The sequence below is a fragment of the Microcaecilia unicolor genome, chromosome 11, assembly GCF_901765095.1.
Source record: "Microcaecilia unicolor chromosome 11, aMicUni1.1, whole genome shotgun sequence".
Taxonomy (NCBI): Eukaryota; Metazoa; Chordata; class Amphibia; order Gymnophiona; family Siphonopidae; genus Microcaecilia; species Microcaecilia unicolor.
The window spans coordinates 54,420,949-54,442,227 of record NC_044041.1 but is presented as its reverse complement, the minus strand read 5'-3'; the positions used below and the strand labels follow the sequence as shown (position 1 = coordinate 54,442,227).

At 45.9% G+C, this 21,279-nt stretch overlaps 1 protein-coding gene across 2 annotated transcripts in view; it reads left to right on the top strand.

The window, feature by feature from the left end:
- DGCR8 (DGCR8 microprocessor complex subunit) overlaps nucleotides 1–21,279 on the top strand; it is an 82,016-nt gene that overhangs the window by 20,272 nt on the left and 40,465 nt on the right. For both annotated transcript variants that reach the window (XM_030217443.1, XM_030217444.1), the window contains 2 exons: nucleotides 14,682–14,780; nucleotides 17,325–17,407. In XM_030217443.1, the coding sequence (XP_030073303.1) occupies nucleotides 14,682–14,780; nucleotides 17,325–17,407 (182 nt within the window). The remainder of the gene's footprint in view (nucleotides 1–14,681; nucleotides 14,781–17,324; nucleotides 17,408–21,279) is intronic.

Sequence of the window (21,279 nt, the reverse complement as noted above, 5' to 3'; positions counted from 1 at the left end):
ACAGTTACTTCAAGGTCGATGTCAAAACTGATCATATTATGGTCACTGTTATCAAGCGGCCCCAGTACCATAACGTCCCTCACCAGATCATGCGCTCCACTAAGGACCAAGTATAGAATTTTTCCTTCTCTCGTCGGCTCCTGCACCAGTTGCTCCATAAAGCTGTCCTTGATTTCATCAAGGAATTGTATCTCTGTAGCGTGTCCCGATGTTACATTTACCCAGTCTATATTTGGATAATTGAAGTCACCCATTATTATCACATTGCCCATTTTGTTCGCGTCTCTGATTTCTTTTATCATTTCTGTGTCTATCTGCTCATCCTGGCGAGGCGGACGGTAGTACACTCCTATCACCATTTTTTTCCCTTTTATACATGGAATTTCAACCCACAGTGATTCAAAGGTGTGATTTGTGTCCTGCTGAATTTTTAATCTATCTGAGTCAAGGCTCTCGTTAATATACAATGCTACCCCTCCACCAGTCCGGTCTACCCTATCATTACGATATACTTTGTACCCCGGTATGACAGTGTCCCACTGGTTATCCTCCTTCCACCAGGTCTCAGTAATGCCTATTATATCCAATTTTTCATTTAGTGCAATATATTCCAACTCTCCCATCTTATTTCTTAGACTCCTAGCATTTGCATATAGACATTTCAGAGTATGTTTGTTGTTCTTATTTGCATGATGTTCTCTAGTGTTGCAGAAGTATGACCTTCATTTTCCTTGGATGCTGGTTGCCAGACTGAGTATGCAGTGGCGGTTGTTTCCCTGGAATTTTGATCATTGGAGCTCCCTTTCCGATAATGATGGATGGTGACAACAGACGCCAGCAAGTCAGCTTAGGGAGCTCATAACAAGTTCCATCTGGCACAGGGCACCTGGACAGAACAGAGTCTCAGTGATCAATAAATCACTTGGAGCTGAGGGCAGCATGGAATGCCTTATGCAGCTTCACTCCCTTTCTGGCAGGGTTCCGGTCTGAGTTTTCTCTGACAATGCGACGGCGGTGGCTTAGATCAGTAGGCAAGGAAGGGACCCTGCAGTCATCTGATAGCAGTGGAGGCAGCCTTTCTCCTTGAGTTGGGTGGAGAAAAATCTCTGCTTCTTGGGCAACTCACATCACAGAGTCCTTGAATGTGGAGGTGGTCTTTCTCAACAGGTACTCCTTGGACCTGGGAGAATGGGAACTATCCAGCTAGGGGTTTCAGCTGATAGACTGATGGAGTTCTCTCCGCTTCTGGACTTGATAGCGATGAAAAGGAATGCCAAAGTCCCAAGTTTTTCAGCCATTGGAAAGAACTGGGCTCGTTGGGGATTGATACCCTACTGCAGCCCTGGACAGAGAAACATCTGTATGTATTCCCTCCTTGTCTTATGGTAGGCTGCCTGTTGAAAAGGATTGCATTGTATTGGGGTTGAATACTTCTCATAGCCCCGGATTGGTAGCAGGGGCTATGGTGTGTTGGCCTAATTCGACTGCTAGACAGGTGTCCTTTCAGTCTTCCGCAGATACACAGCCTATTGAAACAAGGTCTGGTGCTCTTGGTGGATCTGTGCCCCTTTGGTCTTATGGCTTGGCCACTGAAAGGGCTCCGTTGAGATGACAAGCTTATTGTTAGGTTGTTGCTATCTTGCTTCAGAATCAGAAACGCTCTTTATTGTGGGTGTGGAGGACGTTGGAAGGCTGGTGTTCTGAGCGTGGACTTTCTTCCCTCTTCTCTGATCGCGCACATACTAGCATATCTCCAGGCAGGCCTTCAGAAAGGATTGGCGTAGGGTTCTTTAAAAGTTCAGGTTGTGGCTTTGGCCTCCTTCAGGGACCGACTACAGAAGACACCTGCGGCTCACCCTGATATTCATTTCTTGTGGAGAGTGGCTCGCCTGCGGCCTCCCTTTGTATGCTGTGTCCAGAATGGAACAAGAATTTAGTCCTTCGGGCTCTTCAGAAGCCGCCTTTTGAACCGCTCTGTAAGACCTCCTTGAAAGATCTTACACTAAAGACAGTGTTATCGGTGGCTGTTGCATCGGCACATAGGGTTTGGAGCTTCAGGCTATCTTGTTGAGATCCCTTTCTTCGCTTTTTGGAGGCAGGGGGGTCTCCCTGTGCACAGTTTCTTCTTTTCTTCTGAAAGTGGTATCGGCATTTCATCTCAACCTGTGGAGCTTCTGTCCTTTCACATAGTGGACTGAGATGCTCAGTATTTTTCCTTGAAGCTTCTTCATGTGCATAGAATCCTAATTAGATATCTGGAAGTCACGAATGAGTTTTGCAAATCAGACAGACTGTTTGTGCTTTTTAGCTTCCAAGCCCACAATTGCTAGATTGTCTGAAGGAGGCTATTGCATCAGCTTATTTGCTTGTGGGTAGGTCTTGCGGGATCATTCTACGAGGTGTACAATGACATCCTAGGTGGACACTACCTTACTGTCACTGTATATTTGCAAGGCGGCGATGTGGTCAACTCTGCATAACTTTGCCAAGCACTAAGGGTAGATGTTATGGTGTGCTTGGAAACCAGTTTTGAGGCTTTGGTCCTCAGGGCACTGGTGCCAGGATCCCACCCACTTTAAGGATTGCTAAGGAACATCCCACAAGTTCTGGAAAAGTGAGAAACTAGGTAATGGAAGCAGAAATTAGGTTTTACCTGATCATTTTCTTTCCATTAGTCCATCCCACTATTAGAGGCCCGCCTGACGTTCAAAACATAAGAATAGCCATACTTGGTCAGACCAATGGTCCTGCTTCTCGTAGTGGCCAATCCAGGTCACAGATACTTGCAGAAACCCAGTTAGTAGCAACATTCCATGCTACCAATCCCGGGGCAAGCAGTGGCTTCTCCCATGTCCATCTCGATAACAGACTATGGACTTTTCCTTCAGGAACTTGTCCAAAACTTTTTTAAACCCAGATAGTTAACCGCTTTTACCACATCATCCGGCAAAGATTTCCAGAGCTTAAAAGTATTTCCATGTAATTTCATCAAGTGTCTCCTGGTGTTTATACCTTTTGAAAAAGTGAAAAATCAATTCACTTCTACCCATTCTACACCACTCAGGATTTATAGACCCCGATCATATCTCCATTCAGTTGTCTCTTTTGCAAGCTGAAGAGCCCTAACCTCTTTAGCCTTTCCTCATATGTGAAGAGTTCTTGTCCCGTTTATCATTTTAGTCGCTCTTCTTTGAACCTTTTCTAATTCCACTATATATTTGAGATACGGTGACCAGAATTGAACGCAATACTCAAGATGAGGTCACACCATAGAGCGATACAGAGGCATTATAATAATCTTGGTCTTACTTTGTATTCCTTTCCTAATAATTCCAAGCATCCTGTTTGTTTTTTTGGCTTTCTCCCGCAAACTGGGTAGAAGATTTCACCGTATTGTCTACAATGACATCTAGGTCTCTCTCTTGAATGCTGACTGCTAAGGTGGACCCTTGCATCAGGTAACTGTGATTCAGATTATTCTTCCCACTGTGCATCACTTTGCATTTGTCTACATTAAACTTCATCTGCCATTTGAATGCCCAGTCTTCCAGTCTTCCTGCAGTTTTTCACAATCCAAATGTGTTTTGACAACTTTGAATAGTTTTTTGTCATCTGCAGATGTAGTCACCTCATTCATTGCTCCATTTTCCATATTATTTATAAATGTGTTATAGTCCCATACAGATCCCTGCGGCACTCCACTATTCACCCTCCTCCATCGAGAAAAATGGCCATTTAATCCTACCCTCTGTTTTCTGTCCAATAACCAATTCCTAATCCACAGAAGAACATCTTCTTCCTGCCCATCTTATCTATCCACATCTAAACGACCACCTCATTACTTACTATATAACAGCTGCATCCACTCTGTTACTTTATTAACCTGATATACTATGTAAGCCGCACTGAACCTGCTAGTGAGTGAGAAAGCGCGGGGTATAAGCATTACAAATAAATAAATAACATTGCCTCCTATCCCATGACCTTTTAATTTTCTCAGGAGTCTCTCATGAGGAACTTCGTCAAAAGCTTTCTGAAAATCTATATACACTACTACATCAACCGGCTCACCTTTATTCACATGTTTATTTACGCCTTTAAAGAAATTAAGCAAATTGGTGAGGCAAGACTTCTGTTGGCTGAACCCATTCTGACTCTATTGAAGGTTATTAAAGCATGTGCAGACTATGAAATATTGCAGGAAGACCTTAGAAAATTGGAAGACTGGACACCCAAATGGCAGAAGAAATTTAATGTGGACAAATGCAAGCTGATGCACTTTGGAAAGAATAATCTGAATCATAGTTACCTGATGCTAGGGTCCACCTTGGGGGTCTAGATGGTGTTGTAGATAATATGCTGAAATCTTCTGCTCATGTGCGGCAGCGGCCAAAAAGCAAACAGGATGCTAGGAATTATTAGGAAAGGGTTGTTGAATAAGACCGAATATACTGTAATTCCTCTGTATCGCTCCATGGTGTGACCGCATCTTGAGTATTGTATTCAGTTGTGTTCGCTGTATCTCAAAGAATATATAGCGCAATTAGAAAAGGTTCAAAGAAGAGCGATCAAAATGATAAGAGGAATGAAACTTCTGTCATGAGGAAAGGCTAAAGAGGTTATGGCTTTTCAGCTTGGAAAAGAGACTGATGAGGGGAGATATGTGAGGTCTACAGAATTCTGAGTTGTGTAGAACGAGTAGAAGTGAATTGATTTCTGAAAATGAAAGCTGGGGTTACTTAAAGTGGACCTGTGCCATTTGAACCAGACTCCTGAAGCAGGCCTTACAGCCGAAACTTGACTCGTGTTGAGTCCTTGTTACCAGTCAATAAACTTCTGCACCACACTGCTTGTTATGGGACTCTTGTCACCTTTGCTGTTGTGGCTTCTGTTTGTTTTGTGCGAAGGCTTGTTCTTCCCAGCGTTCCATAGACTATCTGTTATGTTTCAATCATTTTTATTCAAAACTTAAGAAGAAAAGTTAACATCATCATGTATGAACGCCTGATATTTTCCCCCCATGTGGCTAAACTAACACATAGTACTTCTACCCCAACAAATAGGACTTAACCTTCCCTCCCACCCCACCCCCCTTTTTGTTTCCCTTGCTATGGCATCAAATGAACATAATAACGCAGGGTACAAGGCAATATCTAGAAGTTTAACAGTCTACTCCTGGCAGTTGGAGTCAGAGTATTCCAAAAGGGAGTCCAAGTGAGTTGGAAACGCACTCCAATCTTCGTTTTAAAGTCTGTAATTCTCATCCTCTCTACCCGCAGTAATGTTATCATACACACACGCCACTGCGATACTATAGGGTAGTTGTATGTAAGCCATTCTGAGAGTATTGCTTGTTTAGCCACTACGATAGCTTTGCGTACAAAAGCGGTAAATCCTGATGGGACAGGGTGTATGAGAACAGGATGGCCCAGGAGCAGCGCAGAGTCATACTTCCAGCCCACCTTCCACATCTCAGAAACATATTGTACTAGCTCCTTCCAAAATTGGACTATGCCCTTGCAGGACCAAAACATGTGCCCGAGGGTGGCCCCCGGATCCCTGCATTTGAGGCACTCTCCCCAAGGCAAGAGTCCCATGTGAAAGGCTCTTCTGGGAGAAATGTAGAGTCGAAGAGCAAATTTGTATTGTAGCTCCCAGTGCTGTGTCATGTTCATTGTTTTGCGCATTGTAAGCACATGGGACTTGAACTGAGGCAATGTAAGGGCCATGGGGATATCTCGTTTCCAGGCAGCCAGTAACTTGGCATAGTCCAGTTCGGTAACTGTGTCCCTGATGTGCCTGTGATGGAACGTGAGGGGCACTTTTTGCTGTGCCTCTAAAGAGAATGCTGTTGCCAACTCTTCCTGGACATCCTCCGCCAGCGCCTCCCAGGACAAGGAACGTATATAATGCTTTCTCCGAGGACAACCAGGCTGCTTGTTCTCACTGATGGGTGATGTCCACGGCAGCCCCTCCAATCGGAACACTTTCTAGCAAAGTCCTTTGCTAGTCCTCGCGCGCCGATGCGCACCGCGCATGCGCGGCCGTCTTCCCGCCCGAACCAGCTCGTGCCGGCCAGTCTTCTTTTGTCCGCGCTCAGTACGGTCGTGTTTCACCGTTCGCGCCCCAAAGTTGACCTCGCGCGTCGTTTATCGACTTCGTTCTTAAAAAAAAAAAAAAGATGTCGGAAGGAGACCTTTATGGTTTTCTCCCTTCCCGTACTTCGTCTTTGCCCCGGTAAGTTTTCTTTTGTCGTCGGGGTAGGCCCTATTTAGGCCTCGGTCGAAGTTTTTCTTCCCCCTATTTTTGCGGTGCCAATTTCGCCATTTCGAGTTTTGATCTCGCCGGCGCAATTTTTCCGCCCATGACATCGAAGTCTTCCAGCGGCTTCAAGAAGTGCACCCAGTGCGCCCGGGTAATCTCGCTCACTGACAGGCATGCGTCATGTCTTCAGTGTCTGGGGGCTGGGCACCGCCCGCAGGCCTGTAGTCTGTGTTCCCTTTTGCAAAAGCGGACTCAGGTAGCGAGATTAGCCCAGTGGAACGTTTTGTTTTCGGGCTCTTCGTCTGCATCAGCACCGGGAGTATCGACTGCTTCGACGTCGTCGGCGCCTGGACCTTCATCTTCGCCCCCGATTGCATCGAGGCATCGGCCCTCTGCATCGGGGCGACATCGGAAGGCTGCGTCGGCGTCGGAGGTATCGAGATCTCCTCGTCTGCTGATGTCGTCGGACTGGTGGTGCTTCGTCTGGAGTGCAGGTGAGGACTGTCCATTCCCCTGCTGGTGGCGTTGCGCCTTCGGGTGGGTCTCCCCCCATCCCGAGGGCTCCTGCGGTACAGCCCCCCCCCGAGACCGACCTCCTTCGGTCTCGGCCCCGAGGAAGCGACGGCTGGATTCTACGTCCTCCTCGTCGGTGCCGGGAAGCTCCGGTGACATGCTTCGTCCCAAGAAGTCGAAGAAGCATCCTCACCGGTCCCCTTCCCGTGTCGGCACCGAGAGCTCTGGGTCGCCGAGGGAGTCGGCACCCAGTAGGCATCGGCACCGAGAGGACCGCTCGCCCTCTGTTCAAGAGGTGTCGATGCGCTCCCCTTTGGACAGCCCGGAACAGCCTCCACACCCGGAACAGACTCTGACATCGACGCCTGCATCGGCTTCCATGCCTTTTTCTACAGCCGCTCTGAACGAGAGTCTCCAGGCCGTTCTCCCAGAGATCCTGGGAGAGCTGTTGCACCCTACCCCTCCGGTACCGGGGGTGCTTGCGCCACTGGTACTGTCGAGCGAGGCACCGGCTGGCCCATTGCCCGGGGTGAGGTCTCCGGCGTCGGTGCCGCGTGCGGTACCGACTGCGGTAGCCTCCCAGGAAGGCTCCCCGACTACGTCGGCGGAGGGAGCTTCGCCGGTGCAGACGAGGGAGTCTACCTCTCGACGCTCCCACTGTGGCCGTGGTTCCACGGAGTCGAGCCGGGCACGGTTGCAGACACAGGTCCGTGAACTTGTGTCTGACACCGATGGTGAGGCCTCGTGGGAAGAAGAAGAAGACATCAGATATTTCTCTGACGAGGAGTCTGAGGGTCTCCCTTCTGATCCCACTCCCTCTCCTGAAAGACTGCTTTCTTCTCCCGAGAGTCTGTCTTTTGCTTCCTTTGTCCGGGAGATGTCTACGGCCATCCCCTTCCCGGTGGTTGTGGAGGACGAGCCCAGGGCTGAAATGTTTGAGCTCCTGGACTATCCTTCTCCACCTAAGGAAGCGTCCACAGAACCCATGCATCATGTCCTCAAAAAGACATTGCTGGCGAGCTGGACCAAGCCATTAAGTAATCCCCACATCCCCAAGAAGATTGAGTCCCAGTACCGAATCCATGGGGACCCAGAGCTGATGCGCACTCAGTTGCCTCACGACTCTGGAGTTGTGGATTTGGCCCTAAAGAAGGCCAAGAGTTCTAGGGAGCATGCTTCGGCGCCCCCGGGCAAGGACTCTAGAACCTTGGACTCCTTTGGGAGGAAGGCCTACCATTCTTCTATGCTCGTGGCCAAAATTCAGTCGTACCAGCTCTACACGAGCATACATATGCGGAACAATGTGCGGCAGTTGGCGGGCTTGGTGGATAAGCTCCCCCCTGAGCAAGCCAAGCCATTTCAGGAGGTGGTCAGGCAGCTGAAGGCGTGCAGAAAATTCCTGGCCAGAGGGGTGTATGACACCTTTGATGTTGCGTCCAGGGCTGCTGCTCAAGGTGTGGTGATGCGCAGACTCTCATGGCTGCGTGCCTCCGACCTGGAGAATAGAATCCAGCAGCGGATTGCGGACTCGCCTTGCCGTGCGGATAATATTTTTGGAGAAAAAGTCGAACAGGTGGTAGAGCAACTCCACCAGCGGGACACCGCATTCGACAAGTTCTCCTGCCGGCAGCCTTCAGCCTCTACCTCTACAGGTAGAAGATTTTTTGGGGGAAGGAAGACTGTTCCCTACTCTTCTGGCAAGCGTAGGTACAATCCTCCTTCTCGACAGCCTGCGGCCCAGGCTAAGCCCCAGCGCGCTCGCTCTCGTCAGCAGCGTGCGCCTCAGCAAGGCCCCTCGGCTCCCCAGCAAAAGCAAGGGACGAGCTTTTGACTGGCTCCAGCAGAGCATAGCCGACATCCAAGTGTCCGTGCCGGGCGACCTACCAGTCGGGGGGAGGTTGAAAGCTTTTCACCTAAGGTGGCCTCTCATAACCTCCGATCAGTGGGTTCTCCAAATAGTCCGGCAAGGATACACCCTCAATTTGGCCTCAAAACCTCCAAATTGCCCACCGGGAGCTCAATCTTACAGCTTCCAACACAAGCAGGTACTTGCAGAGGAACTCTCCGCCCTTCTCAGCGCCAATGCGGTCGAGCCCGTGCCATCCGGGCAAGAAGGGCTGGGATTCTATTCCAGGTACTTCCTTGTGGAAAAGAAAACAGGGGGGATGCGTCCCATCCTAGACCTAAGGGCCCTGAACAAATATCTGGTCAAAGAAAAGTTCAGGATGCTTTCCCTGGGCACCCTTCTCCCCATGATTCAGGAAAACGATTGGCTATGCTCTCTGGACTTGACGGACGCCTACACGCACATCCCGATACTGCCAGCTCACAGACAGTATCTGCGATTTCAGCTGGGCACACGTCACTTCCAGTACTGTGTGCTACCCTTTGGGCTCGCCTCTGCGCCCAGAGTGTTCACGAAGTGCTTGGCTGTAGTAGCAGTGGCACTTCGCAGACTTGGGGGTACACGTGTTCCCATATCTCGACGATTGGCTGGTGAAGAACACATCCGAGGCAGGAGCCCTGCAGTCCATGCAGATGACTATTCGCCTCCTGGAGCTACTGGGGTTTGTGATAAATTATCCAAAGTCCCACCTTCTCCCAGTGCAGAAACTCGAATTCATAGGAGCTCTGCTGGATTCTCGGACGGCTCGCGCCTATCTCCCAGAGACGAGAGCCAACAACTTGTTGTCCCTCGTCTCGCGGGTGCGAGCGTCCCAGCAGATCACAGCTCGGCAGATGTTGAGATTGCTGGGCCAAATGGCCTCCACAGTTCATGTGACTCCCATGGCCCGCCTTCACATGAGATCTGCTCAATGGACCCTAGCTTCCCAGTGGGTTCAGGCTGCTGGAGATCTAGAAGACGTGATCCACCTGTCCACGAGTTTTCTCAAATCCCTGTATTGGTGGACGATTTGGTCCAATTTGACTCTGGGACGTCCTTTCCAAATTCCTCAGCCACAAAAAGTGCTGACCACGGATGCGTCTCTCCTGGGATGGGGAGCTCATGTCGATGGGCTTCACACCCAAGGAAGCTGGTCCCTCCAGGAACGCGATCTGCAGATCAATCTTCTGGAGTTACGAGCGATCTGGAACGCTCTGAAGGCTTTCAGAGATCGGCTGTCCCACCAAATTATCCAAATTCAGACAGACAACCAGGTTGCCATGTATTACGTCAACAAGCAGGGGGGCACCGGATCTCGCCCCCTGTGTCAGGAAGCCGTCAGCATGTGGCTCTGGGCTCGCCGTCACGGCATGGTGCTCCAAGCCACATATCTGGCAGGCGTAAACAACAGTCTGGCCGACAGGTTGAGCAGGATTATGCAACCTCACGAGTGGTCGCTCAATTCCCGTGTAGTGCGACAGATCTTCCAGGTGTGGGGCACCCCCTTGGTAGATCTCTTCGCATCTCGAGCCAACCACAAAGTCCCTCAGTTCTGTTCCAGGCTTCAGGCCCACGGCAGACTGGCATCGGATGCCTTCCTCCTGGACTGGGGGGAGGGTCTGCTGTATGCTTATCCTCCCATACCTCTGGTGGGGAAGATTTTGTTGAAACTCAAGCAAGACCGAGGCACCATGATTCTGATTGCTCCTTTTTGGCCACGTCAGATCTGGTTCCCTCTTCTTCTGGAGTTGTCCTCCGAAGAACCGTGGAGATTGGAGTGTTTTCCGACCCTCATCACACAGGACGAAGGGGCGCTTCTGCATCCCAACCTCCGGTCCCTGGCTCTCACGGCCTGGATGTTGAGAGCGTAGACTTTGCCTCTTTGGGTCTGTCAGAGGGTGTCTCCCGCGTCTTGCTTGCTTCCAGGAAAGATTCCACTAAGAGGAGTTACTTCTTTCTGTGGAGGAGGTTTGCCGTCTGGTGTGACAGCAAGGCCCTAGATCCTCGCTCTTGTCCTACACAGACCCTGCTTGAATACCTTCTGCACTTGTCTGAGTCTGATCTCAAGACCAACTCTGTAAGGGTTCACCTTAGTGCAATCAGTGCATACCATTACCGTGTGGAAGGTAAGCCGATCTCAGGACAGCCTTTAGTGGTTCGCTTCATGAGAGGTTTGCTTTTGTCAAAGCCCCCTGTCAAACCTCCTACAGTGTCATAGGATCTCAATGTCGTTCTCACCCAGCTGATGAAACCTCCTTTTGAGCCACTGAACTCCTGCCATCTGAAGTACTTGACCTGGAAGGTCATTTTCTTGGTGGCAGTTACTTCAGCTCGTAGAGTCAGTGAGCTTCAGGCCCTGGTAGCCCAGGCCCCTTACACCAAATTTCATCATAACAGAGTAGTCCTCCGCACTCACCCTAAGTTCTTGCCAAAGGTTGTGTCGGAGTTCCATCTGAACCAGTCAATTGTCTTGCCAACATTCTTTCCCCGTCCTCATTCCTGCCCTGCTGAACGTCAGCTGCACACATTGGACTGCAAAAGAGCATTGGCCTTCTATCTGGAGCGGACACAGCCCAACAGACAGTCCGCCCAATTGTTTGTTTCTTTTGATCCCAACAGGAGGGGAGTGGCTGTGGGAAAACGCACCATATCCAATTGGCTAGCAGATTGCATTTCCTTCACTTACGCCCAGGCTGGGCTGGCTCTTGAGGGTCATGTCACGGCTCATAATGTTAGAGCCATGGCAGCGTCGGTAGCCCACTTGAAGTCAGCCTCTGTTGAAGAGATTTGCAAAGCTGCGACGTGGTCATCTGTCCACACATTCACATCTCATTACTGCCTGCAGCAGGATACCCGACGCGACAGTCGGTTCGGGCAGTCAGTGCTTCAGAATCTGTTCGGGGTTTAGAATCCAACTCCACCCCCTTCGGCCCATGTTTGTTCTGTTCCAGGCTGCACTCTCAGTTAGTTGGTAAATTTTTTAGGTCAATCTCAGTTATGTCCTCGCCGTTGCGAGGCCCAATTGACCATGGTTGTTGTTTTGAGTGAGCCTGGGGGCTAGGGATACCCCATCAGTGAGAACAAGCAGCCTGCTTGTCCTCGGAGAAAGCGAATGCTACATACCTGTAGAAGGTATTCTCCGAGGACAGCAGGCTGATTGTTCTCACAAACCCGCCCGCCTCCCCTTTGGAGTTGTGTCTTCCCTTCTCTTTGTCTTGCTACATATGAGACTGGCCGGCACGAGCCGGTTCGGGCGGGAAGACGGCCGCGCATGCGCATCGGCGCGCGAGGACTAGCAAAAGACTTTGCTAGAAAGTGTTCCGATTGGAGGGGCTGCCGTGGACGTCACCCATCAGTGAGAACAATCAGCCTTCTGTCCTCGGAGAATACCTTCTACAGGTATATAGCATTCGCTTTAGCTGTGCATAATAGAACTCATCGGAGGGTGGCAGGGCGTATTCAGCACAGAGCTCCTGAAACGGCTTTATCTGTCCTTCACGGGTAAGTACTTGTAACAAGTATACTATTCCTTTCCTTTTCCATCTGCGGAACACCGAATATAGCCTTCCAGGTGCAAAGGCAGGGTTCCCGCATATTGGCAAGTATGGTGTAACCTTCGAAGAAAATCCGTGTAATTTACAGATCCATTTCCAAGTTGCTTTTTGCTGATGTCATTATTCATGTATGCTTCAGTAGGGGCGGCAATGGTAGTCCCATCGTGTGCAAATAGCTGCTGAAGTGCGTTTCTGGGTATAATTGTAATTCCAGTTCAGTATTTGTATGGTCCTGTGTTCTGCGAAACCAGTCAGTGATGTGGCGCATGCCACTAGCTATTGTTAGATATTTCACGTTCAGTAGTCCCAAACCCCCATATTCTACCGGTATACTCAGTGTTGGAATGGAAAGGCGGGGTTTCTTCCCACCCCACAAAAAGTTTTGCATTAACCTCATTAATTTCTTTTCCTCCCCCCTCTTTAAGTAAAGCGGGAGAATTTGAAAAACGTAGAGCCACTTTGTAACTACAATCATGTTGTACAATGCAATACGCCCCAGGAGAGAGAGTGGAAGGGATCCCCATGCCTGCAATTGTTTTTCAGTGTCTTTTAGTAAGCGTTGTATATTTAGCTCGTATAACTGGGACAAATCAGCTGGAATACATACTCCTAAATACTTAATCATGCCCTGCGCCCACTGTAAGGGAAACTGTCCAGGCCAAGATGTTTTGACGTCCGGTAGAATGGGAAGTGCAATGGACTTGTGTAAATTTAATTTAAAGCCAGAAAATTTCCCAAATTGTTCAATTATCTGCAGTAGCCTGCTTAAGCTCTGGGTAGGCTTTTTCAATAGTACCAGCAGATCATTGACTATCTGTTATAAGTAAAACTTTAACTAAAAATGATGGAAACTGCTAGAGTGGCTGTTCTGAAAATATTTGCGAAATTCATGTTTAAAATTGTCCAAACTCTGGTTAATAATGTTTTCTATGTATACTTCCCATGGTCTCACGGGCTGCATAAAACCCTCAGTGGTGGGCCACAGGTTGCTCACCCCTACTCTAAGGCTACAATAGTGTGCACTAGTTAAAAGAAGCAATCTCAGGGAGGGTGACTCGGGGGGGGGGGGGGGGTAGAAGGGGAATTAAGTATGTGGGGGGAGGGTGGGAAGGGTCCTAATAAAATGGCTAAAAAATTGAAGTATACAATGTGTTATTGGGGGTCTGACGATTCTATAAGGTAATTTTGGTTTTTCATTCATTGTTCTGGTTGGCTTACTTGGAATACGATGTTTAGAGCCGTGTATAGCATATTATGTTTTATGTTTATTCTGCTCAATAAAGACTTCTACAAATTTAAAAAAAAAAAAGAAGCAATCTCTTTTGTATATTTACTAGTGAGGAAGCAATCTTCTCAATCTCTAAGAGCGTAATCTACCAGCAGCATTATGACCTCTTGGGCAGAAATAAGGGTGGTATCTTCATTAACCATGTAGCCACCTTACATATGTCTATCTCTTCATACCTTTGTCAGGCATTATTGTTTTATGTGGCAGCTAGAGCAGAAGTGGTCTTTGGAGCCAAAGTTATTTGAGCAGGGATTGCCAGGACCTACTTGAGGATTTCATTGCTACAGGCGACATGTTCTAGACTAGTTTGGTCTGGTATAGATGCTAAGGAAGGAGAAATTAGGTCTTATCTGCTAATTTTCTTTCCTTTTAATCCAACCAGACCAGTCTAGAAGCCCTCTCTTGATTTAATTCTGCTGTCAAAGTGAAACTAAGGCTTTACTTTTCTCTTTGACAGTTTATTTCAAGTGACAGACTTCTTATGTGTTTACTAGTTCCTTCTCCATTAAATTGTTGGAGAAAATAATGTTCATGTCTCTGCTTGGTTATTTGAAATACTGAGGAGCGAAGGCTGCATGGTGCTCTTATTGGGCAGAATTCAAAGCTCAAGGCTCTTGTTCTCTATCTTCATCTGCTGGTAGACCCACATGTGCTGGACTGGTCTGGTTGGAATAAAGGAAAGAAAATTAGCAGGTAAGTTTTACTTGTTCTTTTTGTCAGCAATCAAAAGGCTTGTAAGAGTCCAGTGTTTATTATGTAAAACTTCATTTCCCAAAATGTTTCTTCATTAGAAAATGGAGATGTGTGCCCAGATATTACATGTAGTTGCTCCCTCTTTCCTTGACCAGCTTCATTGTTCTGTTCCTTAAGGTGGATTCCATCTAAGCTGGAAGCCCAAACTGACCTAAGGTGCCATGAGCCTTCATTAACAGTTACTTGAGCTCTTTGTTCTTCCTCCCTTCTAGGCCCTCCATAATATTGGCAGTGGTGCTTTCTTGAGCCACCCAGTTGAGTTGCTACTAGTTTTATGTGAAAAAATAATTTGTAGTTTTCTGAAATAGTTTTTATCTAAGATAACAAAAAAACTTTTAAATAATTTGGAATAATTATCAGAGATTTGTGCAGTATTTAATAGTATTGAAGGAAGTCATTCATGTATTTTTAATTTTTATAAAAGAAAACCCAAGTGAGCCTTTTGGAGCATCTGTAATTATTGATGGAGTGACCTATGGTACAGGAACTGCAAGCAGCAAAAAACTTGCCAAGAATAAAGCTGGTAAGTGTCTCTTTTTTGAATCCAACCAATGAGCAAAAGAGAACAGTGAGACTGAAGAAGTTAAATGTCTTAAGAACTACCTGGGCCTCCTATTTTAGGGCATATTATAAAATGAACCAAAACAGCAAGTGTCTCTACAAGAGTGGCCTGAAGTAGAGGCTGAACAAATTTCAGTTATGGTCCTGAAACTGGTCCAAAATCCTTTTCTGCCTGGTTTTGGTTTCGGCCAAAAGGCTACAACCATGGTTTTTGTTTCGGTTGAAACTGACCGTGTGTTGTGTGTTTCAGTGGAAGCTGAAAATTTGTGCTTTATCCTGTTTGTCTTCCTCCCTCTCCATCTTCTCCAAACAGGAGTTGCCTCTTTCCCTTCCCACCTCTTGTGAGACTGCCACAAGAAGTCACAGCCGTCATTTTGAGAGTAGAGCTGACATGGACAAGAGTGACTGGGGATCACTCCTGCCCTGTCTGCATCACTAGACCTCAGGAGATTGTAAGTTAGTCTTGGGGGGAGGGGACTACTCTGCATTCCTTTTTGTGTATGTGTGTGTGTGTAATGCAATTGCATGTAATACAGGTATGTCTTGCATAGTAGTTTATATGGTAAACAGAGTGCTCCAAATAAATGCTTTTGATACAAAAGTTTAACAGGAATGTAAATATGTAAATTTAGGAATTAGCCTCTCTGTGGAGATATGACATCAGCTGTCACTCCAGATGTGGCACAAAGTTAGCCATTAACTGAGGTCTGTGTATACAGAGCCTATTTTGCTTAGAGGTAAAATATGGTCTTTTGTTATTTAAATATATTTTTTTGGATTTATTAAACGTCTTTGTCTTAGATACTATTTGGGTGATTCTAAAGAATTTCCAGGCTCTGTTGGTTATGATAAAGAACACACAAAAGAAAGGTCCAAATCTCCCGTAAAATCAAAACAAACCACAAAAAATGGCGGAAGATGAACCAAAACAGACCAGAAAAACAAAGGAGTAAGAGCACCAGAAAAGTTTAATGGGACCCTACACGGTCCGTGTTTCGGCCAACTGGCCTTCCTCAGGGGTCCTGAATCTGACGTTTACAGGTGCACCTCCAAGATACTCATGAGACAAAAAGCAAAATACTGCTGTGTGAAAGATCTGCTGGAACAATCCGCTGCTTGCTGCCGCCGAAGAGGTGCACCTGTAAACGTCAGATTCAGGACCCCTGAGGAAGGCCGGTTGGCCGAAACACGGACCGTGTAGGGTCCCATTAAACTTTTCTGGTGCTCTTACTCCTTTGTTTTTCTGGTCTGTTGTGGTTCATCTTCCGCCATTTTTTGTGGTTTGGTTATGATGAAGATGCAGCATTTCAATCAAACTTGTGGCGTGCAGACACTAGATTCTATGAGAGAGGAATCTGCAGTGATTGTTTTCAAGCACAAGTACTGGTCAGCTTATAGTGTTAGTAGAGAAATATTACAGTGAAATGAAGTTTATGTATTAGAAAATAATTTGAGAAATGTATTCTTGATTGTAATTTTTAGAGCATATAGTCCTCGCATTCGGTAACATCAATGTGCTTTTTTATTCTGGGTTGTGTATGAGGCTGGTACAATGTCCTATTTTAGTAGAATGTATGTCATGCTTATCCTTAATCAGTTTTGTAACTAAATACAAAATGGAAAACATCTCAGTGCTACTTTCTCTTGTTGCTTGTGCACAGTTTGGGTAAGCATAAAAAGCTGGTAATCCATGATTATTTTTTTTCACATGCTTTCACATAGTTTCTGTCTCAGAGGATATTTAACTACATCTGCATTGACTTGGGAACCTAAACATGCCAGACTTGTTGAGAAGTCCTTGTTAAAATGTCTCTCCCAGTTGTCAGCCTGTGCTTGCAATTCATGGGACTGGAGGTTTAATAATCTCCTATGGGTTTAGCAGAGGACTTCAGGCTCTGACATTGTCCAGTGGGCCTCGTTGGTTCATATTCACACAACCAAACTTTAGTGTTCGACTTTGGCCAAAACCAGGTGATAAGTTTCAGCTGCAGTTTGGGTTTTGGCCAAAACTGGAAAAAAGTAATTTTGGTCAGCCTTTAGTCTAAGGTGTCCTTTTGTTAAAGCCTGGTGTATAGGTGGCACTGCTCATTGCACAACCAGATTTGCAAAAGGAAGAACCTGGTTTGTTTTTGCTTGAATTTAATTTTATTGTACTACAGTGTTGTAGTTACCAGGTAACTTGCATAGACACACAGCTTTGTCCTGTGCTTTCTTTATTTTTGGTAAAAGCTAAACCAACAAACAACCCCTTGTGTATGGGGATTGTAGTTTGCTGCATTTCACTGATTGCTAAGGTGATATAGCAAATATAATTGAAATAAGACACGTGAGCCTTCCTTGCTAGTAAATGGTTGTGTAGGTAATTCACACATCAACTGACTAGTATTTTTAAGATTAAAATACCTAAAGTTGAACATTTTGACATTTAGAATTGTTTTGTGCAATAATTTAGTGAACACTTTAAACATGTTTTAAGGTTTCTTGGTATGTTTGCTTTCACTTACAGCTCAGTCTACACTGGAAATCCTTATTCCGGACTTCGTCAAACAGACCTCTGAAGAAAAGCCCAAAAACAGTGAAGAACTGGAGGTAAGGGTGATCTAAGTGAATATGAAAGGTCTTTGCCTGCTGCTGTTTGTTTGTTTTCCTTTCACATGCTGGTAAAGGATAGTCTTTTTTTTCTCTTACACTGTTGTATCTTAAACCATATCCCTACAGGCTCATCTATTTAAAATCCATTGAGTGACATAAATATTGCTAAAACTCCAGCTCAGGACCGTTTTTTTGTTTCCCTCAGGAGATCCCATTTTGAAGGATATCATCAGAAAGCCTTCAAAGGTTTTCCCTATCTTATCAAGCTATTTAGACAGATTGGTGGCATGGGATGGGAGTCTCCAGAAGCGGGTCTTAGGGTACCCAGAGCTATGGCTAATTTCTACCAGTTAGGGTTGTTTTTTTACGGAACTAATTATTATTTCAGTGGAGTGTGTCTCTGTACGTAATGGTTTGCAGGAGCATAAGTTAAGTTTTACTGAAACAAATATTTGTTGTGCCTGCTGTGGGTTTCCAAGTGATGGTTTGCACTGTTTTTCTGCTGCTTCCCACTGTATGATTCAACAAGGGAGGAGGTCATCTCATGGTAGAAATGGAGCATTCTGAGGATGTTCTTCATCTTGAGAAGAGCCATGCTTATGTACCTGATATTTTCTGTCCTAGTTAAAACATCTATAAAGGTGTACGATAGCAGTTTCAGCTAGGTGTCTGTTAAGATTCTGAAAATGATCTGCATACAATGTCTCTAAACCTTGCCTTGGCACACTGCCTTAGAGGCAAATTGCTCAAAAAGTTAAGGTCTTTGGAGAGTCCCAACCACAAAGACCACCTTACAGTAAGCCAAAGCCTACCTTAAGACAGTCGTAGAATTAAAATTTAGATCTCCAGAGTATAGATCTTTACGTTGGGTTCCTACTAACGTTCCCATTTTGAAAAGTGTCTGTCTTCGTTTGGGGTGGTCAGTGGATGCCAACCAAGGATTAATTCCCTTGGGTGCCTCTGATTTGGCACAAAGATACCCTCCGAGATCAGTTCGCTCAGAACCAGTTAAGTGGACGTTGGTAGTTCCTTCCTGAGGATTGAACACAAATTTCCAACTGGTCCTGGATGTCATCAGTCAAGGTTAGACTAAATGTTTACTCTGTGAGAGGACAAGCTGTCTTGGTATTTCCTAATTGGACTACTGCCAAGGTAGTGACAGTACAGATCACCTGGTGAAATCCCTTTGATATAGTAGCTGCACTGCCAGTTCCAGCCACCAAATGAGACCTAAGAAGGTATCCCATTTGTTCCCAAGAAATAAAGCTCCTTTTTTTCCTGTCTTGTATCTCAAGGCTGTATTTCATACCTTGGAGTACTACATATCAGAATGGAAACCTTAAGGTCAGAGAATGCAGTTGTTTGAGAGAGTTCCTTACAGCTAGGGATTGGGGCACCACATCAGTCATTCTAGCAATGCCCTCTGGTCTGTAACACTGCTGAGAATGTTTTCCAAGGTAATGGTCATGGTGGCAGTATATATTCCTTGAGAGGGAATCATAGTGCACCCCTTCTTGGATGAACGATTTGAACTGATTCTCCCTGAAAAAGGGAGCAAGTGGCATTCAAGATTCTACTCCTTCATTTTGAGAAGAGCAAGTTGATTCCTTCTCAGAATGTCAGGTATTTGGAAGCAAGATTCAACACCACTTTAGGAACGGTTTTCCTCCTCCTTAAAGAACGGCAAAGCTGAAGTCTCTGTTCAGATCTTTTCAGGTTCACAAACCACCTCAAGCTTGCTAAAGCTTGGAATTCTGTGCAGGGGTAGAGCTCCATGGTGGCTGCCATAGACTTAGTTCCAGGGTTTATTCTCGCATGAGTCCACAACAAAGCTCCCTTCTCGAGCATTGGTTGATGATCTATCAAAGTTTTCGTAGTGTTGTCCTTGGTCAACACAAACAAGAATCAGCAGAAGCTGATGGCTATGCTCAACATATTCTCTAAAATGTAAGCCTTCAGACTCGTGACTGAATGGGGTTAATAATAGAAGCAGGTTTATTTGGAAAGATTGCTTGCTGTCAAGGACAGATGGCACAGGGCATGTGATTGTGGTCCATGAATTATCTGGAACTCAGAATTGTTCATCTCTGTTTCAACACTTTTTTCTCTTTGAAAGGGTAAAGGAATAAACAGTTGGTATTCTCTGACATTGTGACAAACGGAGACAAAAGAGCATTATCTGTTCTGTCTTTCTGTGGCTCACATTACAGGATTGGTAAATGTTCAAGCCATAGGAGGTCGGTGGCCCAGCTATTTGGGGAGGCTAAAGTGGGTGGGGCGGGGCCTGCCCTTTATTGTCTGACAACATGCAGAAAGAAAGATCAGCAAAATAATTGTAGATAATATCTTAATATCTAAATTTAATAAAAGGTATCAAATGCTAAAAAATATATAGAGATATAGATAGGTCTCTTAGGCAACTGAATTAGTGGATTTAAAAAAAAGTGTCAGTAGATGATGCCTATGCCTCTATAGAGGCTTTCAGCCAGTCGGCTTTCTCCTCTCACACCTCTCCCACCTGCCTGCATCCCATCTGCCCCTCTCTTGTTTCTCTCTCACATCCCACCTGCCCCTCTCATAAGTACATAAGTATTGCCACACTGGGACAGACAAAAGGTCCATCAAGCCCAGCATCCTGTTTCCAACAGTGGCCAATCTGTCACAAATACTTGGCAAGATCCCGAAAAAGTGCAATACATTTTATATCTCTCACACACATATCTTTCCCCCTCCCCCCCCCCCCCCCCCCCCGACCTTAAAGATCTTGTTGATTTTTTCTGGCTTATGAAATTGACCTTGTAGTCCCCAACAGGTTCTTCATGAACCTCAGGTTTCTTCAAATGTCTGAGAGCTCCTTGGCTGCACAGTGTAGTTGGAAAGCATGAGGTGGAGTAGTGCAGGGAAGGAATATGCTGGAGCAGAGTGCAGAGAAGACAAGGGTGGCCCATCCAGAAGTGACATGTACCACCCCAATAAGTGAAATTGAAGGTCAGTGAGTGAGATTTTTCTCGCATTGTATTCAATTTGTACATTTGAAATGGTGGTGAAGGGACTGAAGCCTAAGGAAGGGCTGCTGGTTACTCTTGTTGACAAGTAATTCCTTCGTGTGTCTTCATGGGTAACATATTGCATATTTTAAACTCAAATATTTCAAACACAACACTAAACCACATCCAAACCTATGGAGACAATTCAACTGTATTTAAAGATCCCTCATCTGGCAGTATTTCATAATTTAAACCTGATCACACATGTCTGCTATTAAGACAACCACCTCAATACACAACAGATTCTGCAACATTTTCTAAAACCCTGTCTGATATTATGAAAAACTAAAATTAGATTAACGTTCTTGATGTCGCCTCAGTAAGGCCTCCACTACAAAGCACTATTTACAAACTTGCGCAAAAACGCATTCACAACCTTACCATACCTTACAGCACTAACTCCCAAGACTCAAAAATGAACAATCTTATGCATGAAAAGGTAGTACTGTGTAAGTATTACACTGTGCCCAAAAACGCAAAACAGACTGCAACAAGTTCTCTGTGTAGGCACTACATGCTAGCAGAATACCACACCCTTAGTCCAGTGATTCCAAAACTGGGTTCTGTGGAATCCTAGGGATCCTCAAACTCTCTCCAAGGGTTCTTCAAGAAATTAGATTGTAGAATCTACTTGCATGAACATATATATTTACATAAATTTGAGGGTTCCTTGGTGTATGAAAAAATATTTTAGGGGTTTCGCCATAATAAAAAATGTGGGAACCAACCAAAACCCAGATTCATCCTCAACAATTAAGGATAATTCATCATCTTTTTGACTCTGACCCTTTCTTTTTTCACTTCCTGCAATGCCGGTCTACC